Source organism: Peromyscus californicus, unplaced genomic scaffold, assembly GCF_007827085.1.
Source record: "Peromyscus californicus insignis strain IS unplaced genomic scaffold, ASM782708v3 Scaffold_9__1_contigs__length_137607984, whole genome shotgun sequence".
In the NCBI taxonomy this organism is placed as follows: domain Eukaryota; kingdom Metazoa; phylum Chordata; class Mammalia; order Rodentia; family Cricetidae; genus Peromyscus; species Peromyscus californicus.
In genome coordinates this window covers 120,137,671-120,159,667 of record NW_026294617.1, presented here as the reverse complement: position 1 = coordinate 120,159,667, position 21,997 = coordinate 120,137,671, and the positions used below count along the sequence as shown (strand labels likewise).

At 36.4% G+C, this 21,997-nt stretch overlaps 1 protein-coding gene across 2 annotated transcripts in view; it reads left to right on the top strand.

Moving 5' to 3' along the window:
• Positions 1 to 21,997, top strand: part of Pkn2 (protein kinase N2) — a 114,853-nt gene that overhangs the window by 53,466 nt on the left and 39,390 nt on the right. For both annotated transcript variants that reach the window (XM_052731970.1, XM_052731971.1), the window contains exons 3-6: positions 2,820 to 2,974; positions 12,953 to 13,070; positions 14,200 to 14,345; positions 14,435 to 14,648. In XM_052731970.1, coding sequence (XP_052587930.1) covers positions 2,820 to 2,974; positions 12,953 to 13,070; positions 14,200 to 14,345; positions 14,435 to 14,648 — 633 coding nt within the window. The remainder of the gene's footprint in view (positions 1 to 2,819; positions 2,975 to 12,952; positions 13,071 to 14,199; positions 14,346 to 14,434; positions 14,649 to 21,997) is intronic.

Here is a 21,997-nt window from a genome sequence, read left to right as displayed (position 1 = left end):
AATTATGCCCCAGATTCTGTGTGATTTGGATTTTTTCTACAACCTTTATATTATTTATATAAAAAGAGAAAAAGAAAAAAAATGTTTTCAGAATTATATTGTGTATTATATTATAACCCCAGTAGAGATTATTTTCTACAGTAAATGTGGCCAGTTGATAGTTATTAAATATTTACTGTGCACTACACCCTTTTCTCAAGTCTTTATACATAACTCATTTAATCTTCACAATAATCTTCCGAGGCACATGGTGTTTTCATTCCAGAAGAAGAACATGTGACAGAGCCATTCAGTAACTTTCCTATGTTACAAGGTTTGAACTGGATCTCAGTGTCTAAGTAATTTAGATGTAACCACTCTTCTTTTTCCCCCCCTTCGAGACTAGGTTTCTCTATGTAGCCGTGGCTGTCCTGGAACTTGCACAGTAGACCAGGCTGTCCTCAGACTTAGAGATCCACCTGCCTCTGCCTCTGGAGTGCTGGGATTAAAGGCATGCACCCCTATACCCAGGTTAGATCTAAGATCTAACCAGTGCTAGATCTAAGCACTTTTACCCTCTGTACTGCACATGGTCAGTAGTTCTTGTGTGCTATTTTGAAAGCGTAGGTATATTTTATGTCACTTTTCTATAAGAATGTGTTGTATATAAAATGAATTTGGCTAATTCAGTTACAATAGAACTATTTCTTGAAGTGAATTCTAGCCAATAACTTGATGGCTTTGTCTAAGTCTTGGAATAGGTCTCAAATATCTTTCTCAAAGGGTTACTTAAGGATTAATAGCATACATACTCATGTGATACATAATTATACTGTTGTTTTCCTAAATATTCATACATATACAGAGTTTGATATAGTTGCTTACAAGCTTTTAAATATATAACAGAATAAATGCTAAATATAATGTAGTACAGCAATCAATAGGGTAGTGGTCAAAACAGAATTGATTAGATTCAAATCTGGTTTTGCCACTTAATAGCTGTATTACATGGGGCACGTTTCTTAATCTCTTGTGCCCTGCTTTTCTTATTTGTAATATGAGTATGATTGTTCAGGGCTGATGCTTGTTTATTCATTTATATTTACTACACTTATTATTTGGGTGTGTGTATAGATGTTGGCATGCATATCACAGCATGCATGTGGAGGTCAGATGACAACTTAGAGGAGTTGGTTCTCTCCTTCCATCGTGTAGCTCTTAGGGATCAAACTCAGGTCATCAGCCATGACATTAAGTGCTCTTACCTGCTGAACGATCTTGTTTCCATATATGCTCATATTTTAAAAGCATTTTGATTAGTATGTGTATCTAGTTAATTGCATATAAATGTTGTTTTGTTTTTTGTGTTTTCTGAGGCAGTTTCTTGCTCTGTAGCCCAAGCAGTCCTTGAACTCAAGATATTCCTGTTTCTCCTGATAAGATTACAGGTGTGACATACCATGTCTGGCCTCATTGTTTGCCTGGCCTATTTTTAAATTAGGGGAACTAGTGTGGATGTGAAATAAACCAGTGACCTTCAATATGAACATTTAGAGATATAATCAAATTATTAGAAGTCAATTGCCATACATAGTCACCTTTGAAGTCATTTATATTTTGTTTTTAATGTAAATATAAACAACACAGTGTTGAGGAACATTATTTTAAGTTGTGTTACTTTGCTTGTCTAAAATGCTTGATGGTCTAATAAAGAACTGACTGGCCAATAGTGAGGCAGGAGAAAAGATAGGCAGGGCTGGCAAGCAGAGAGAAGAAATAGAAGGAGAAATCTGGGAAGAAGAAGGCCTGAGGAGGAGGAGGGCTCCAGGGACCAGCCACCCAGCTACACAGCAAGCCACAGAGAAAGAGTAAGGATTTACAGAAGTAAGAGAACAGAAAAAGTCCAGAGGCAAAAAGACAGAAGGGTTGATCTAAGTTAAGAAAAGCTGGCAAGAAACAAGCCAAGCTAAGGATAGTTAAGAATAAGCCTACGTGTGTGATTTATTTGGGAGCTAGATGGTGGGCCCCCAAAAGAGCCTAAAAACAAACAATACAGTGTTCTGTAAAATATACCATAGAAATAATAAATATTTGATCTTTTTATCCTACCTCTCATAATTTGATGTCAATCAATAGCCTTGAACCGTTTCCATTGTAGTTGAATATTCTCAGAGTATAAAAATGTGAACATTTTTATGCTTAATTCATTAGCACTTAATGTCAGCACGACCTTTGAAAACTCTCATTTAGTTCTTTTTACAGAGAATTACCAGGGTAGAATTTGTGTAATGTTTGGATATTTTATTCTCTTATCAATAATGGGACAAAGGGGAATTTTATTATTTAATAAAGTAGTGAAATTGCTAAGGTTTAATTTAAAAGTAGTAATATTGAAAAAGCCTTGGATAGGCATCATTCAGCTTAAAATAGACTAATTTCACTTTGTAGCCCACACTAGCCTCAACCTCCTATGTACAGTGATTATACCATGCCAGACCCAAAATGGTCTATAGGGCATAAAGCTGAACTAGCAGGTAGTTCTGCAACTCAGGTAGTTCCTTTGCTTGAGTTATTTAATTCTTTATTATCTATAAACATAAGGAAATTCCATTTAAGTGACTTGAAACTCATTTCAAACTCTGTTATTCTTTGAATATATTAATTTACAGATTATATTTTCAATGATAATTTTTATTAATGTATATCAATTGTACAATATAATGGGTTTTATTGTGCCATTTTCACACATGCAGATAACGTACTTTGGTCAGATTCATCCTGATATCTAATTTTAAGCAGCAGTTGATCCTAGTAACATTAACATAATATTGTATACACAGATTGTCCAAGGACTCCAGATACTCCAAATAGTGACTCTCGTAGTTCTACTAGCAACAATAGATTGATGGCCTTACAGAAACAACTGGATATAGAACTTAAAGTAAAACAAGGTGCAGAGAACATGATACAGATGTACTCAAATGGCTCTTCAAAGGTAAGTAAATCCCTAGTATTTGTAGATTGCATATTTTTGAGTTTGCCTACTCCCTAAAATTCATTTGTTACCCTGGTGTCAGTAATAGGCATAATTTGACTCTCATGGCAGACCTTCGCAGACTTGGTACTTCTGGCAATGTGAGCTCCCTGTTGAGGTCAGCAGGTGACTACACATTCTAAAACCCTCCCACTGCAAATAAGCGTCTCTTTCATTCCATTTAGTGCCACCTTTTTCGTTATTTTTGGTTTGGGTTGGTAATTTCAGGGTTTAAGCAGTACATAATGGTTCTGAGACAATTTTAGCCTCAAAGTAGGAAAATGCAGACAAAAAATAGAATGTTTTTAAAGGCAATGGTATAAAAATTGTGTATTGTCTCAAAACCTAGTTATGAACACGAAAGAGTTCTCCGTATTTGTGACATTTCTATAAACCTAAAATTATATCAAAACAAAAAAATCTATTCTCTCAAAAGAATCTAGACTATGATGAATTTTCTGGCCACTACCAGGCTTTGGGAAAGGACTAGTGAGGAACTGACATCCAAGCATCACTGACTGCATGACTTACCACTGTACATCCTTGAGATTCTGATGTTGTAACTGCCATTTGAAAATCAGTGTTAAGGGAGCAGTTAATAATGAGAACATGCTTGTAGATATACTGTGGCAGGAAAAAAAAAAACATTGGAAACCTCTCAGCTATTTATATTATTCCCAACATAAAGTGTCATAGATTGTATGATTCTGAAAATCTGGGGTGCATTTATTATAAATTTACCTATCTGATCTCAGTTATTTTAAAGATTCTTCTCTCTGAATATCAATGTTTCTTCATATTCGAAAACTTATGTTTGTGTGTTCCTCTTCTGTGTGGTGTGTATGTGTTTGGGTTCACAGCATGTGTAGAAGTCAGAGGACAACTGTGGGAGTTAGTTCTCCCCTACCACCATGTGAATCCTAGGGAACAGACTTAGGTCATCAGCTTTGGCAGCAGGTATCCTGATGCTATGAACCTTCACACTTGCCCCCCTATTTATTTATTTATTTATTTATTTATTTATTTATTTATTTATTTATTTGTGTGTGTGTGTGTGTGTGTGTGTGTGTGTGTGTGTGTGTAGCTCTTTCTTTGGTATTTATTTTTTATTCCAGCTTGGAAAGAATGTGAAACGAGAAAGGAGAGGATCATTTCTTAATGTCTTGCATCCCACTCTTCCACTGAACAAAGAATATGTGTATAATAAGTAAGATTTTAAGGTTAATTATGAAAATTAGCTAGATTATATAACATCTAAAAATTTAGTGGAATATATTTTTATTTGATAGAACATTACTTTACTAACCTTTAATATTTACTATTGGGAGATAAAATTATAATTTCCTGTTTTTATCGCCCTATCAATACCCTCCATTCAAGTTCCTTTCTCATATTCATGTCTTTTCTGTTGTATTTTGTGACCTAGTGAGTTTAACTAAAGCCATCTATATAACTATTAGGTGAAACTATCCATTGAAGGAAGCTTGCCACACTTAACAAGGGATACACAACTGAAGGCACTAACTCCTCCTCTTCCAAAATCTGTCAGTAGCCAGTAGCTCATGAGGGAGGACCCTATGAACACTTTATTCATGCTTCTCTGTTGACAGGCCTACACTTGTGCAGGCCACCAAAGCTGCTATGGGTTTATGTATGTAGTGGCTGTGTCTTGCTTCAAAGGTGGCAGTTCACATCTCTCTATTGTCTGAATATTACATTCTTTCCCCTCCCTCTTCCATGGTGTTCCCTGATGGTATAGATGTCTTGGTTAGGGATGAGCGAACACTCAACTGTCACTTGATCTCAGCATCTTGAGAAACCACAGATCTCTGCATTCACCAAATCTTCTCTGATTAATGCTTTTTTGAGATAGTGTCTCACTATCTAGCCCACACTGGCCTAAAACCCACAATCCTTCTGCGCTGGCCTCCCAAGTACTAGGATTACAGACATTTGCTAATGTGCCCAGCTTTATTAGCCTTTAGTGATTTTATTATTGGCCTTTAGTATAGGAAATTTTTATTTTTATGAAAGGTTGTTATAAAATGTTATACTACATGATGCCAAGCATTTTAAAATTAAATTAAGCCAGTCAGTGCTGTCTGTCATAAGATTTTTTAAATCCCAGGTTGATGGATTAATTTGAGGGGTTTAGGATTTACTTAAAGTGTGGATAAAAGGACCATAGGTCCCATTGTATTCTTCTAGTGGTCTTAGAGACTAAGAATCAACAGATATAAATTGAACAGTGTTATGCACATACTAAAATCAAAGAAGTACATGGATAATTAACAAAAAACACAAATCCAAACTAAACAGACCTGTAAAGTACTAAAACAGATAATTACATTCCAGTAGCTTTTGAATTTTAATTAGGAAATCTCTCAATTAATGATGCTTAATTAGAAGACCAAAGCATATTAGCAACTGCTGTAGTCTCCAACACAATCTTAGTATCTTTCTTCTGTCTAGACATGATCTTACCTGGTAACTTCTAAAAGGATCCAAGTACATTTTTATGAGATTAGAGATGAAATCGAATTGAAATTATGTAGAGTACTGAAAGGATCTAATTTACTCATGGTAGGTCCTGGGATATAAGCTTTTAGAAGACAGCATGTATAAATAATTGCAAATAATAGTAGTGGCTTGAACAAATGACTCTGGAAACCCGGAGAAGGACCACTGAAGTACGGTAACACATCATTGAAGTCTCATCTATGGAATCTGAAAGACAATTTGATATTTAAAAACTAAATTCAGTAGGGCTTGGTAGCTCATACCTATAATCCCAACACTTAGGAAGCTGAGGCAGGAGGATCATAACTATAAGGCCAGGATGGACTATGTAATGAAACTGTCTCCACAAACGAAAGGTGTAACTGCTTTCTAGGGATGGTGGTATGTGTTGCCTGGTTAAAACACTGAGGTCATTGGTAGGGCTATAACACAGATTTATAGCATAATTTTTTAACCTAAGTTGAGAGTGTAAGAGTTCACTTTTTGTGTGTATGATATGCATGTATGTACAAGTAAATATGCAAGTGGGTGTGTGTGTGTGGGGAGGCTAGACTTTAAGTAGTTTGTTTTTATGGCAGTCCATGTTAAATGACTTCATATGTCTTGAAGCAGCAGTAAAAATAAAGGAGATAGAAGCAAGCTATTGGTACCTGGATGAGGAAGAACACAGTCAAAAATGATCCTTAGATGATACGTAGGCAGACTGATTGAGTGTGCTGTTCACATTGATAAGAAATTCACAAGAGGGAATAAGAAGTTTTGGGGTAAGGGTGATGAGTTTCAGTTTGGCAGTTAAGTCCTCTTAAGCAGTCTAGTTACTGGTTTCTGTATGATATAAACCACTATTCCTATATGTGGTATGGCCAGAGTTGCCCTTTCAAATATTAGGTCAGATATTCTCAACCTCCTGCTCAAATCTCAAAACCTTCCATCATTGTTTAGACAAAATCCAAAGTCCTTATTCTGATTTGGTAAACCCACAGAATTTATCCCTGGGTATCTTATATTCTAAAAACACCTTTTTCGCCCTGCCCTGTACCTTCACTGACCTTTTTCTATCCTTCGAATATAGCTAGTTTTATGAAATGGGGTGTGAGAGGCTTTGGCAGGTGGAGCCAAGGTGCCCCACAGTGAGTGAAAGACAGAGACACCATGCAGACAGCGCTCAGTGGAGAGTTTTATTTAGTAGAGGGAAGAGAGGGGAGAGAGGGGGAGAGAGAGGAGAGAGCATGCTACCTTGTGGCCAGATGGGGAAGGGAGAGGAGTCCTTTCTTAAAGGGAACAGGAATGTAGAATGACTTCAGGATGCTGGGTGGGCCAGGGTATTACCTGCTTTTTGGCCAGGATTCCAAGAAGTGGGTCTGAATGCTAACAGCATACTCTACTCAAGGCCTTTGTCTTAAGTAATTTCTTCTCCTAAATATTTTCATGACTTTTTCTCACTTCTTTAAGTTATTAGATGCAACTGTGTCACAGCAAGCTCGTTAATCCCTGTCCCAAGTGAAATAGTAACACTTCTCCCCTTCACTACACTGCCACTAACCTGAAATTAGTTTATACATGATATGGAGGTCTTCTTCCCATTCACAGTGCTGTTTTTTTAAAGCTGTGTCTGACCAGGCTGTCTTTGAACTCATTATGTAGTTAGGCTGACTTCAAATGCGTGATCCTCCTGCCTCCTGCTTTCTAAGTGCTGAGATTCTTCTAGGTGTGTGCAGCCATGCCTGCCACATGATCAATTTCACTGTCCTGTGTTTAACATTAGAATGCAAATTTTATGTAGGCCAAGAACATTGCTTTGCTTTTCACTGTCTGTATTGTTTAGAATTCCCACCTAGTGCCCTGACATACTTTATTACAAAATTCATTACTGAATGCCACTCTGTCACTCATTTGTTACCACTATCTTCCATTGGCCCATCTGGGTACTGTAATTATTTTTTTTTTAATCATTTATGTGACTCAGATATTTCTGTTATTATTAATAGAGACCTGGAGATGGGGTACATCTATCTTACCTTATTGTCTAAGGAGTAGTATTTCTTAGCATTTCCTCATTGTGCAGTTGTGACTCCATGTGACATCACTGACTTTCAGCACAGTCTCTGAAGGTTTTGATAAGGTTTGTTAAAGAGACATGTCTTGTGCTTATGTTCAGATAGTACACAAAGCTATTTATTAAAATCTAGGGTTCTTTCTAAAGTTTTTCTCCTTCCCTTCTGTTCTCTCAAGCCTTGTCATACTTTTTCCTAATTGGGAAGTACCCCTTTATTTATCTTTGCCTCCCCATGTCTGTCAAACTAAAACCTTCATGAGTTAGGATTCTAACAGGCCAAATCTTGTATTTTAACTGAGTCTGGTAATGTTTAACGTATGGGAAGTATGTTACAAATATTATAGAAAGGTTAAGATAATAATGGGCTCATTTATTTGATAGTTGTATATTTCTGAGATGCATGGTATTCCCAGCATGACTTTATAAAACAGTACATTTTAAAATGTATTTTTGTTTTTTGAGACAGGATCTCACTATGTAGCTCTGGCTGGCTGGAGCTTGTTATATAGTCCAGGCTGGCCTTGAACTCATAGATAACTGTTTGTCTCACTTCTTGAAGGTTGGGATTAAAGGCATGCACTACTTACCATGACTGGTCAGCTGTTTTCTATTAAGTGAAGAATGATGCATACTTGGAGGGCTTTTGTCCTGCTGTATCTTGTTTTGTCATGTTTGGTTGTCTCTTGGAGGCCTGCTCTTTTCTGAAGGGAAATGGAGAGGGAGTAGATCTGGGGTGAGCTGGAAGAAGTAGAGAGGGGAAACTATGGTCAGGATGTATTGTATGAAAGGAGAATCTATTTTTGATAATAAAAAAAAGGGACGATGCATAAGTTGAAGTTATAAAATATCCATTCCAAATATAATTATCAAGCATTGTAAAGTGCTTATTATTAGTATTTACTTTAGCTAGTCTATTATGTGGAACCATAATAAATCATTATTTTTTTAGTTCAAAATTAGTTAAATATTGGCCTAAAACTTCAGCAGTGTATAGATAGTAGGTGGTGTCCATAGTCACTATTAAAAGCCTTTGTCACACTGTGACATTTGAGTAGCTCTTCTAAAAACAATGTGTGGGGAAAGAAAGTACATTTGGCTTTAAAATGAAGTATAAGTGTTTTCTTTTGATATTGTACTAAAATAGTTAAAAGAACCTCTGGGCTAAGGATATAGTTTAGTTGATACAGTACTTGCCTGTCATACACACTATCCTGCTTTCAGTCCCTAGCAGTACATAAACCAGGCAAGTTGGAGACAAGATGAGAAATTCAAGGCTGTCCTCAGTAAGTAATGAGTTTGATACTGACCTTGGATACTTGGAAGCTTTCTCATGGGTGGTTGGAGGAGAAGGGAAGGAGAGAGAGAGAAAACAAAATGTTATCATAGTGATAAAATAATAAAGGAAATGGCTTTACTGAAAACCATACTATTGCATAGTTTCTTTACTCCTTATATTTTTACATTTAAAGATGAGATACTGTACCATTCTTTTGTTGCTCTAAAGGATTTTTAATCATTATTATGCACTAGCAGTTAATTTTAGCATTATCTAACACAGAAGTTCTGTATTCAGAGAGCTGTATCTCCTTTTACAGTTTCTGAAGGAAACCAATAGCTCTCAGAAGGTAGTCATTTTCACACATGAGACAATTTGATTCATGTCTGATTAAATTATGACTTTCAGAGCAAACACTTTTTTCTCTTAACTCTGATCTGACCTCCAAAAAAAAAATACACACACACATATATTTCAGATCTTTGATTTGTCTGATGTTCTTAACACTCAAGAAGGAGAAGAAAAGGAAAAATGCTTTCCTTTAAATTTAGAAAGTTAAGAGTTGTATTCATAAAAATGTTTATGCTATGCTGCAGACAAACACCAAATTCAATCAGCTTCCTCATTGGCAAAGTGTAGTTAGCAAATGTATATGAGGTGTGTGTATATCTGCCTTATAGTGTGCCTTGATATCAAAAGGACTTAGTAAATTGTTTGAGCATGACTCCTTGACTTGGTATGAAATTAAAATATTTTATTAAAGAGTAAAAACCAGGTAGAAGCCCCTAAAATTACTGACTTGGGAGCAGGAAAAAAGTTTTTTAAAAAAATGCATGACTGTGCCACTCATTTCCCCTGTGATATACTAATTCTGGTAAATGTATCAAACAACATATTAAGAATTCGCGCTTTTTTCCTCTTTGTAAAACATCACCATATATACCTATTTTCCCCTTTCTACAGTATTCCATTCTACATGGTTGATTAGCTGAAATGGTGCTGCTAAGTGATGCTTGTCTCCTGAATTCTGGTCCTAAGTCTCATGGAGAATAAAGCTTATTGTATTCTATTTTATTTCCAAGTTAATACTGATTGCCTTAATGGTTAAAGACGTTTGCATCAATAATATGTGAAGATTAGCCTACCATGCAGTTAATCAAGTTTTGTGGATACTTCTTTTTAAAATTTGTTTGTTTGTTTGTTTTTCAAGACAGGGTTTCTCTGTGTAGCCCTTGGCTGTTTCAGAACACGCTCTGTAGACCAGACTGGCCTCAAACTCAGAGATCCACCTGCCTCTGCTTCCTGAGTGCTGGGATGAAAAGCGTGCGCCACCACTGCCTGGCTAAAATACAATTGTTATAGTAAGAAATACATTAACTTCTGATAGTTTTTAAAATTCCTTTGTTAGGTTTCTATGATTACTGTATGGAACAAATTGTATTAGTTACATTTTATTGCTGTGATTCCATGACCAAGGCAACTTTTATAAAAAGAGTTTAATTGGGTGTATGTTATAAACATACCAGAGGGTTAGTGTTTTTAATGGTGGAACAACGAAAGCACGGAGGCAGAAAAGCTCCAAGCTCACATCTCAAACCACAAGCAAGAGCCAGAGAGCAAACTGGTACAAGTCTTTTGAAACCTCAGTGCCTGACCCCAGTACATACTTCTTCCAGCAAGGCCACACCTCCTAATCCTCCCCAACAGTTACCAACTGGGGATCAAGTATTTAAATGCCTGAGACTTATGAGGGACATCTCATTCAAAGCACCATACAAATTAGAGATTTAAAACAATGTACTTTTTTTTTTATGTGTGACAGCTTTATAGTTATTTTGTCAGAAATAGACCTCACAGAACTGCAGTCCAGATGTTGGCAGATCAGTGTTTGCTCTTAGAGAGTGCAGGGGAGAGAGATTCCGTTCTGAGCCTTTCCATTTTCTGAAAGCTGTACACTGGGAATCACCATCGGAGTGTCCACTGTTTATCATATTCCATTGCATCACTCTAGCCTGGTCTCTCTTCCAGTTCTACATTCATGGGCCTTTCTGTTCATATTGAATTTATGTTGATAATCCAGGATGTCCTCTGTATTTTAAGGTCAGATGATTAACAATCTTAAATCCACCTGCTACAAAAATCACTTTGTTGAGTGAGGTAACAGAACATTCTCCCATTAGAACATGGACATCTTTGGTTGGGCCATTATTTCTTTAATGTCCTATATAATTCCATGTGTGGTTCTAAAATTAAACAGAATCATAACAATATTACTTAGTTCAGAGACTTGTTTGAAGTCTTAAGATGATGGCAAAGGGATAACTCCTTCCCAAGCTTAAAAAGAACTCATTAATGACCATCAAGGTTTTCTAGACTTTTCTTGTTGCCACCAGTGTTAAACAGTCCTGTTTCTTGGTGTTTTTGCCTAATTTAAGGGAACACAAATATTTTCTAGGATTAAAATTTACCCATGTATATGACACTCTCTGAACTTTTAACTCAGTTTTAAAGACTAATTTTTTAATTATGTGGCCATATATGTGGGTTTATGCATGTGAGTGCAGGTGCCCACAGAAGCCAGAGGAAGGCCCTAGAACCGGAGTTACAGGTGGTTGTAGCTGCCCAACATGGGTACTGGGCAACTCTTGTCCTCTGCAAAGGCAGCATGCTCTTAACTGCTGAGCCATCTCTCCAACTCATTAACTGAAATGTAGTAAGACAGGAGGATATTTAAAACATTGAAGTAAACATCAGATACTGAGCTTCAGATTTTGAGAGTTACTGATCACACTAAAGGAACACTCATCCAATTTTGTGTAAAACACAGGTGGAAGAAAAAGAATGTCCAATAGAAAAAGAACCAACTCCCAAAAGTGGTCTTCAAGCCACCACATGCATGGCTACATTCAAACACACACGCATGCACGCACACACCACCATCACCACAACAATAATAAATTTTAATTTTTCGCTACATGCATTTAATAATCCCAGCACTCGGGAAGCAGAACTATTGAGTTCTAGGACAGCCTGATCCACAGAACTAGTTCCAGACAGCCAGATCTACATAGAGAAGCCATGTCTTGAAAAACCTAAATAAATAAATTTTAATTTTAAAACTGGCGTTCTTGTATTTGTAATGATATAGCTAACCCTAGAGGACATTATACCAAGTGAAATTTGCCAGGCACAGAAAGAAAATGGCTGTATGATCTTACTTGTATGTGGACCCTTGAAAATAACGCTGAATAAATACTAACACTAGAACCCTTGTTTTAGGACAAAGTAGGAGAAGAAATGGGGAGAAGTAAGTCTTACAGGCTACAAATTTTTAGGGCAGATGAATAAGTCTAGAGATCTCAAATATAGGTTGGAAACTGTAGTTAATATTATATATTGAGAGACTGGAGGTTTAGCTTAGTGCTGTATAAGGCTCAGCATCACAGAATTAATAATACTGTGTATTGAAAAATAGGTTAAAGGTGTAGATTTTAGGTGCGTTTAGCACACATATACATTAAAAGGGTAACTAGAAGGTCATGGCTATATTAAGACACTTTGTACTTCTTAGATACATAGCTGGAGATGTAGCTGAGTGAGTAGTAGAGCACACACCTATTGTGAATAAAACCCTGGGGTTCTGTCCCCAGCAATGTAATCAGTCAGTCAGTCAGTAAGATTCATTTCTTTTCTCTCAAATTGTCTGAACCAATAATGTTTTTCTGTTAACCTTTAAAGTCTTGATGGCTCATGTATGTGCATGTGTGTGCGTGTGCGTGCATGTCTGCCTGTCTGTCTCTGTATTTTAAAGATTATTAGAAGCTGGACATGGTGGCACACATCTTTAATTCCACCAATGCAGTAGACAGAGGCAGGTGGGAATCTGCTCCTGCCTAGCCTGGTCTACATAGTGAATTCCAGGCCATCCAAGGCTACGTAGTAAGAATTTGTTTCAAAAGACCAAACTTTATTATTAGAATATGCACAGTTCTTTTAACCCTTTTAATTGCTAGGTTATCAGTTGATCTTTTCAGAAGATAAAATTTATCCTTTTCTCTACTTACCTTTTCTAATTCATTTTTAATAGGATCGGAAACTCCATGGTACAGCTCAGCAACTGCTCCAGGATAGCAAGACAAAAATAGAAGTCATCCGAATGCAGATTCTTCAGGCTGTCCAGACCAATGAGCTGGCTTTTGATAATGGTGATGGAGTACACTTAAATTTTTGTTGTCTTTTACAAGTGTAGGGTACTTACTAAATTCATTAAGAAAGAAGCATTGGGGCTGGAGAATTGGTTCACCAGCTCTTACAGAGGATCTGGGTTTGATTCCCAGAAACCACGCAGCAGCTCACAAGAATCTGTAATTCCAGTCCCAGGGGATTCAACATCCTCTCTGAACTCTGTGGGCACCAGGCATGTATGTGGTGTTCATACATACATGCAAGCAAAACATGCATACCCATAAAATAGTAAAATAAGTCTTTAAAAAAACATAAAAACTTTTTAAAAAGGAAAAGAAAGAAGCAGTCATTCAGAGTTAAGGGAGGAAGGAAAGTTTTAGTTTGGAGATTTTGTTTTGTTTATCTTGAATTTTGCATAGGATATTTTATTTTTTCAGATATTTGCCCTCTGTTTTTCATATGTAGAACATAATTCTTCATTTCAATAAGCAGATAGTTTTTAACTAATGCTTTAAGAAGCATGTTGCTATTTAAAAATATTCCTTTGTTTAGCATTTTTCTTATTTTATTTAGTTTTTTATTCCACTGGGACTCTTGAGCTAGTTCTTAAAAGTAGAGCCAGAAAGTACTACACTTGTCCTTCAGTATCTGCAGATTGGTTTCAAGTCCCCAGTGGATTCCAGAATCTATGGATGCTCAAGTCCTAAGTGGAAGATGTCATAGTATCTGCAGAGAGTATTTGTGCTTCCTCTTGCACATTTTATCTCTGGATTGCTTACCGTACCTAGTCCCTTGGTACAAGAACAAAATGTCTTTACATTATCAATGCAGATTCAGTTTTTGTTTTGGAGGTGGTTGAATCCCTACTATAGAACTTGCTGGTATGAAGAATCACTGTGTTTACATATCATCAAATATACATACCAGTGTCTTCAGGCCTAAAACCTTTTCAGATGTGTGATTAATATATGTAACTACTAAAACAACATTTTGTATTTCGGCCTTGTATCTCTTTATTACTACAGTGTTCATTGACTTTAAGAACTAACTCAATGTCAGTAATTCATTTCTTTTTCATGGTTTTTAATCACTAGATGTTAGAAAGTGAAATGATTCAGTTAATAAATCTTTGTTTCTTTTTTTTCCTAGCAAAACCTGTGATTAGTCCTCTTGAGCTTCGGATGGAAGAATTAAGGCATCATTTTAGGATAGAGTTTGCAGTAGCAGAAGGTGCAAAGAATGTCATGAAATTACTTGGCTCAGGAAAAGTAACAGACAGAAAAGCACTTTCAGAAGTAATTTTAAAAACAATTTTTAGCTGTTTAATATGTTATTCGAAGAATATCATGGCTTAGATGACAGCAATATCTCTTTTCCTTACAAGGCTCAAGCGAGATTTAATGAATCAAGTCAGAAGTTGGACCTTTTAAAATATTCATTAGAGCAAAGGTTAAATGAACTTCCCAAGAATCATCCCAAAAGCAGTGTTGTCATTGAGGAGCTCTCACTTGTTGCATCACCAACCCTAAGTCCGAGGCAGAGCATGATATCCACGCAGAACCAGTACAGCACACTGTCCAAACCAGCAGCGCTAACCGGTGCGTAGTATGTGGCTCTTGCTGTCTGTGTCTTTTTGTTCACATCAGATTATGGATTCATAGTTGGAGTCAATGACATGAGTACAGATCTTTTCTTGAATTATAGTTTAGGTTTCTATAGTAAAATTTATTGTTTTGCTGGGGCTGATGGTATAACCTGTAAACCTAGCTACTTGCAATGCTGAAACAGGAGGATCACCAGTTCAAGGCTTGCCTGGAGAGCTTTAGAAAAACCCTGACTCAAAATAAAAATCCAATAAGTGGTGAGAGTGAAACTCAGTGGAAGAGTACTTGCCTAGCATGCACAAGAATTCATTCCCCAGCCTTAAAAGAAAGTTTATTCTGTTATTTAAAGTATAAAATTCAGAGGCTTGTAATATAATATACAACCGTCATCACCTCTGTCAAGTTCTAGAACACTTCATCATCCCTAAAGAAAACCAGTGCTCATTCAGTGTTCCATCCTTCTTCCTAGGCCCTGGTGCCATTAATTGGCTTCTTGTCTCAATGCATTTGTCTCCTAGATAGTTCATGTAAGTGGGATTATATACCCGGTGGCCTTCTATGTCTGACTTATTTCACATAACACACTTATTCATCTTTTGACCTAAGGATGCCCTTGTTATAGTTTTATTTCACATTTTGTTTTTTCATTTGTTAGGATATGTGGGTTCTTTTTACTATTTGGATATTGTGAATAATACCTACATGGATATTTGTGTACATGTTTTTGTTGGAGCACTTGTTTTCAGTCTAGAAGGACACATATCTAGGAATATACTTGCTAGGTCATATGATTCCTTTGTATTTAAAATTTGAACTTTCCATCAAACTTCGACAGTTGTATAACTTAGAATTCTCCAAAACAAATGCATGAGGATTCTCTACATCTCACCAGTGCTTGTTATTTCCTTCATGGTTAGTTTTTCAAATTATTATAGTTACCCTAGTAGGGCCATTATTGAAAGTGACCTGGGTAGATATCCCTGGCTGTTTGTGGAACTGTCTCTTATTTTCTCTTTCAGTTGTGTGTGTGGGGTTTTTTTTTTTTTTCACTTTTTTTTTCATTTTTTGTCTCTTTTAGATGCGTCGATATATATATTTGTTGTATCTTCCTTATGAATTGACTTTTGTCAATATACAGTTTCCTTTTTTGTCTTTTATAACAAATTTGATATAAAGTCCATTTTGTCTGGTAATAGGTAAGACATGTTTACTCTCCCTTGTGGTTACTATGTGAAGCAAATATCCTTTTCTGTCATTTCACTTATAATTAAATGTATATTTGGATCTAATGAGTCTTTTTTGATAAGGTGCAATTGGATCATCTTTAATACTTTCTGCCAGTGTCTTTTAACTACATAGTTTTATCTAATTATATTTATAGTAACTGCCAGTAATATGTAGTAAATTCTAATACTAACTACTGGAAATTAGGTTAAATTTTATAGGGTTATTCTATATGCTTGCCTTCACTTCAGACATGTAATTATAAGCTTAGAGGTCCCAGCTCATCTGTACTTCTGACAGGGGATAACAAGTCCTTGGAGCTTCAGGCTCCATTCCCTGGGACAGTTTGCTGAACTCATGAAGGGTTATACTTAACATTACAGTTTTATTATAAAGGATATGAATTAGACTCAGAGAAATACATGTTTTCTCTTATATGGAGAACGTAGATTTAAAAGTATGTTGTATAAGAGATGAAAAACTAGAAAAAGGACCATGAGAAGGGATGAAGAGCTCTTAAAAGAAGGTAGAAAGAGAGGAACAAAAGATAGGTAATAAAGCAAAAGAGTGTGCACTGAAGGGAACCAGTCAAGGAGGGCAGGAAGCCCGGGGAGGAAGTGAGAATGAAGTGCAATGGCACACATGTATGAAATGCCATAAGAACCTCATCACTTTGTATGCTAACCTAAAAAATTACTTTAAAAGGGAGGTGCGGGGTGGCGAGAGTAGGTTGAGCCAAAAGCAAAATGTAAGAACTAGGAGGGTCTTTCTGGTTCTTAGGCTTTGTCGCCCTGCCTAGCACATCAGTGTCTTTCACCAACTGGGCAGTTCACTTGAGCTTTAGGTGGCCTGAATTTTTATTGGAACTTTATGATGTGGGTATGATTGAATGAATCATTGCCATGGGGGTGGAATCAACTCTAGCCATTTGCCCTGTCCAGGAGATCAGGACATTAGTCTTATATGACTCAAAGCCCCAACCCCCTAATGTTATGAATAGTCTTTCTAGAAATATCATCTCATCATGAAACTGTCCAGGGACCTACAATGAAACACCTTGTTAGCATAAACTCCAGCATGGTCTGAGGTACCACCATGAGTAACAGATTTCTATACTAGAGACAGTTCAAAAAGGTTTAGGACAGAGATTCTCAACCATTCTAATGCTGGGACCCTTTAATACAGTTCCTTATGTTGTGGTGACCACCCCCCCAACCATAAAATTATTTTCATTGCTACTTCATAGCTGTAGTTTGCTACTGCTATGAAGTGTAATGTAAATATCTGTGTTTTCTGATGGTCTTAGGCAACCCCCATGAAAGGGTCATGACCTACATGTTGAGAACTGCTGGATTAGGTTCTCCTTGCCATAAACTAAGGGTAAAATAATTTTTACTATAACAAAGGCACCTACTAGAGAATGAGGCCAGCCTGGGCAAATATGAGACCCCTGTCTCAGAACACAGTGAGAACCTGGAAGATGACTCATCAAGTGAAGACATTTGCCAACAATCCTGACTCCCATAAGTGTCCTCTGATCACATGCATACCATGGTATGCACATGCACATGCACATGCATGCACACATACATAACACTATCAGTCAATCAATGTAATTTTAAAATTTTTAAACAAAAGACTTCTTGCTATTCTACAAATACTACTTTTTTTTCTAGAACCTTATGCTATGACCTCTTTATAGATTTTTCTAGTCTCTTATTCTCTCATTTTTCTTTTACTATTTAATTAATTAATTTTAATTAATTATTTTTTAGAAAGTTGTAATAGGCACATACAGAATTTGAACAAGAAATAGAAGAGACTTCATAAGCCAAATTTCTATGTATTCATCATCTTCCCTACTATTGACATCTTAAACTAGACTGGCATAGGTGTGTTTTAGGTTAGGGTTGTTTCCCCTGCTCCCTTTCTCATTTGTGTTTAGGGGCATAGTGTTTTGATGCAGTCTCATTCTGTATTCCAAGCTGGCTTTGAACTCATGGTAATTCTCCTGAGTACTAGAATTACAGGAATGAATCACAGATTTTATAATTGGTGAGTCTACACTGACACATCAATATGATCTGAAGTCTACAGTTTATATTAGCTCACTCTTAATCTGTAATGATGGGTATCTGCCATTATATTTCACTTTTGTATTCTGCCAGTCCCTGTCCCATCCCCCGTCTACAAGCCTGGCAGCCCTTTGCCTTTGTATTATTTTATAAATTTATTCCTCTCCCATCTCTCAAGTTCTGGGATTATAGGCATTTGCTACCACGCCCAGCTCAAGGATCCTTCTTTTTCCAGGATGTCATAGCTTGAGTTATAAAATGTGTAGCCTTTTCAGGGGTGGGTGTGTGTGTGTGTGTGTGTGTGTGTGTGTGTGTGAGAGAGAGAGAGAGAGAGAGAGAAGGATAGAGAGAGTGTTATGCCAGCATTTCTTTAATACTCTACAAAAACTGTTGTATACAGGTGTACCTTCCCCTTCCTTCTGTTGTAATAAATTATGTTTTTGTACATGATTTTCTTATTAACAGGTTATCATGTTTTTATGAATTTGTCTTTTTAATCACAAGAGAAATTTTAAAAGTAATTACAAATTAAAAATCATGGTATTTGCATTAGTATTTACTAAGTGTCATTTGTGTTACCAATGTTCATTACATTTTCTTTGGTTTCAAATCGTTGGTTATTATCTAGTGTCTTTTCACTTAGATGTAAGTGATTACGTAGGTAATGTGGTGAAGGACTGCCTTGGATTTTGTTTTTATAGGGGAATCTAATTATTCTTTCATTTCAGTATGATAGCATTGTTTTACGCAGAATTTATTGACATTTTCTCTCAGTGTTTTTATGAGTATGTGTGCTCGTGCATTCATGTATGTGAATGTGGATGCACACATGCCATGGTGCGTGTGTGAAGTCAGGAGAGTCTAGTAGATCAATCCTCATCCTCCACCTTCTTTGAAACAGGGTCTTTTTATTTTTCTGCTATATATGCCAGGCTGCCTAACTCTTAACTTTCAAGGGAGTCTTATCTCTGAAGCCCATCTGCATGGTTCTGAGGATATAAACTTGGGCAGCCAGGAGAATAATTGAGAGTTGTTTCTCTTGTTCCATTATATGGGACTTTGTGATTAAACTCAGTTCATCAGGTTTGTCTCCAAGTGACTTTACCTGCTAAGCCATCTTGCCAGCATACTATGGTAAACTGACATAAAACTTGAAGAAAATTTTATAATGCAGCTTCACTGTTGTTATTGTTATCCTAAACTGTAGCTCACAAATTGAACTAAATCTGAGGCACACTGTGGTGCCAAAATGAATTCACAGGAACACAACAGGATATGTATTTGAGGCAACATAGCATAAGCTAACCGTCCACACTACTAGCTTATTGTAGTTATAGTTTTAATTCCAGCTAGAACTATGTTTTTTTGATATGTGATGTCTGATGTTGTAAAGCTGAGTTTTCTTTGGTTACTAGGTGAAAAGTTAGTAGAGCAGGAAATCAAGGTGGGAGTTTTCAAACCTACTTCAGAGTTTGGGAAGTTTGTGCAGTGCTCCACAAATGCCCCCTACTAGGAAATAATCTTGCTTATTTAATGAAATAAAAAGTACTTTCAAGTTGTGTGAATTACTTTTTCAAGTAGCTATTAATTTGTTAACATGTCAGTAATATAGAACTACTATTTAACAAACTGTTTTCTATAACGCTTGGAACATAAACAAACTGCATACTATGGTATCTGTGGACTTGTCTAGCTATAGTTTATGTGGCTCCTACCACAAATATCTTTCACAATTCAAGTACATTGTAAGCCATCTTCCCCTATCTTCTTTAAATGTCTTTGCCTTATTATCTGTCTTATAATATGGTATGTATTTTTCAGATTCAAAACAAGAATGTAGACCTATGATGAGTGAAGAGATCATCATCAACCTACCATTTTATTTATTCCACAAACAGTTTTTAACTACTGTGTGGTAATTAGGTACCCACTGTACTTACTGTCTTAAGTTTGGTTTTTCAAGACAGGGTTTCAAGACAGGTTTTGGAGCCTGTCCTGGATCTCGCTCTGTGCTGGGATTAAAGGCGTGCTCCATCACTGCCCAGCTACAATTTATTTTTCATTCTCTGTTCGAGTCTGTTTTTTCTAGCTAGTTTTATGTCAGCTTAGCACAAGCTATATATATATATATATATATATATATATATATATATATATATATATATGAGAAGAGGGAATCTTAATTGAGAAACTGCCTCCCTAAGATTAGGCTGTGGGCAAACCTTTAGGGCATTTTTTTAATTGGTGATTGATATGTAAGGGCCCAGCCCATTGTAGGTGGTGCCATCCCTGGGCATGTGGTCCTGACTGCTATAGGAAAGTAGATTGAACAAGCCAACAAGCATCACTCTTCCATGGCCTCTGCATTAATTCCTGCCTCCAGGTTTCTGCCCTGACTTCCCTCAATGATAGACTATGCTGTGGAACCTAAGCTGAAATATAAACCTTTTCATCCCAAAGTTGCTTTTGGTTATGGTCTTTAATCACAGCAGTAGTAGTCCTAAGACATTTTTTTTTTCAGATTTTGTTTTAAAATATATTCCTCAGTTATATCAAGAGTATAAATGTAGCATAGTGGTACATGTTGACAGTCCCAACCTTGGGAGGCTGAGAGAGGAGGATCACAGGTTCCAGGTCAGGTAGGGCTACATAGAAGGCCTCATCTCTAAACAGCAATAGCAGTTAATAACACAATTGTGCAGGTTACAATACTGAGTACAAAAGTTTATGAATACATTTAGTTCTTAGATTCACATGTTTTAAATTTTTTGTATTATGGCTTATGAAGGTGAAGAATGTGGTTTTACCCTATTTCATAGTGTAATTATGCCATGTCATAAAAGAATGTAACCTCTAGATGTTTAATAAAGATCTTAGCTCCCTCTGGATTGTTTTTTTCTCTAAACGAAAGCAGGTGGTGAGCATTGTCATGTCCTGATGTTGAAATTACTAAAATATTTAATAAGCCACCAGGATTTGAAGTAGTAACCAGATGTTTTCAGTTTCCCCAGGATAACTTTTACAGCTGAGTATTTACACTGGAAATGAGGAAAGTTTGCCATTGTTTCAACAAAACAAATAAAACACAAGCACAAGTTGTTTCTTTTGAACAACAAAAAGGTAGCCACTCTGCTTAAACTGTCTTGTTGCTCCACAACCTTACAAACTTGAACAAAAAGATAACTGCTTTCCCACCTTAACAAGTTTGCTACTCTGCATAGCTATTCAGTAGGATTCACCCATCTTAAGTATACTGTTTAATGACTTTTTAAAGTAAATGCCTATCACTTTTTAGGACAGTATTACAAGAGTATTTCAGGTATATTGAAAGTAGTTGTGCTCTGTTTCCAATGAGAAAGCTACAGCTATCCTAATCTCTGTACTTCTGTATGTGGTGTTATTTTCTTCTTGCTGCCTGTGGTGCTGTTTATCAAAAAAAATTAAAATATGACACACTTTATGATTCTTTGATTTGATATCCATTTAGCTTCTTGAGTTTATAATTTTCATAAAATTTTGAGAGCTTTTAATGACTTTTTAAAAAATACACATTTCTGTTTCCCATTCTGTCTGCTTTTTATCAGAAACTTTATTTAAACTTACTTACATGATTCTATCTAAGGTAAATTCATAGTTCATATAAGCGTTATTATTTTCTGTGGTGTATTAATCCTTTCTGATGCTGTTGTCTGTAACTCAGGCAACCTTTTCTTTTGCAGTGCTGAATCAGCCACCAATTCCATCCAGTACATATTTTTAAATTTTAGGCATTGTTGCCCGGCGGTGGTGGCTCACCTTTAATACCAGCACTTGGGAGGCAGAGCCAGGCAGATCTCTGTGAGTTCGAGGCCAGCCTGGGCTACCAAGTGAGTCCCAGGAAAGGCGCAAAGCTACACAGAGAAACCCTGTCTTGAAAAACCAAAAAAAAAAAAATTTAGGCATTGTCCTTTCTGTCTCTAGAAATTTAGTACTTTGGAGCTTTTTCATTTCTTCCATGTCTCCATTCAACCTCTGAACAGATGGAATATAGATGTCATTGTTTTA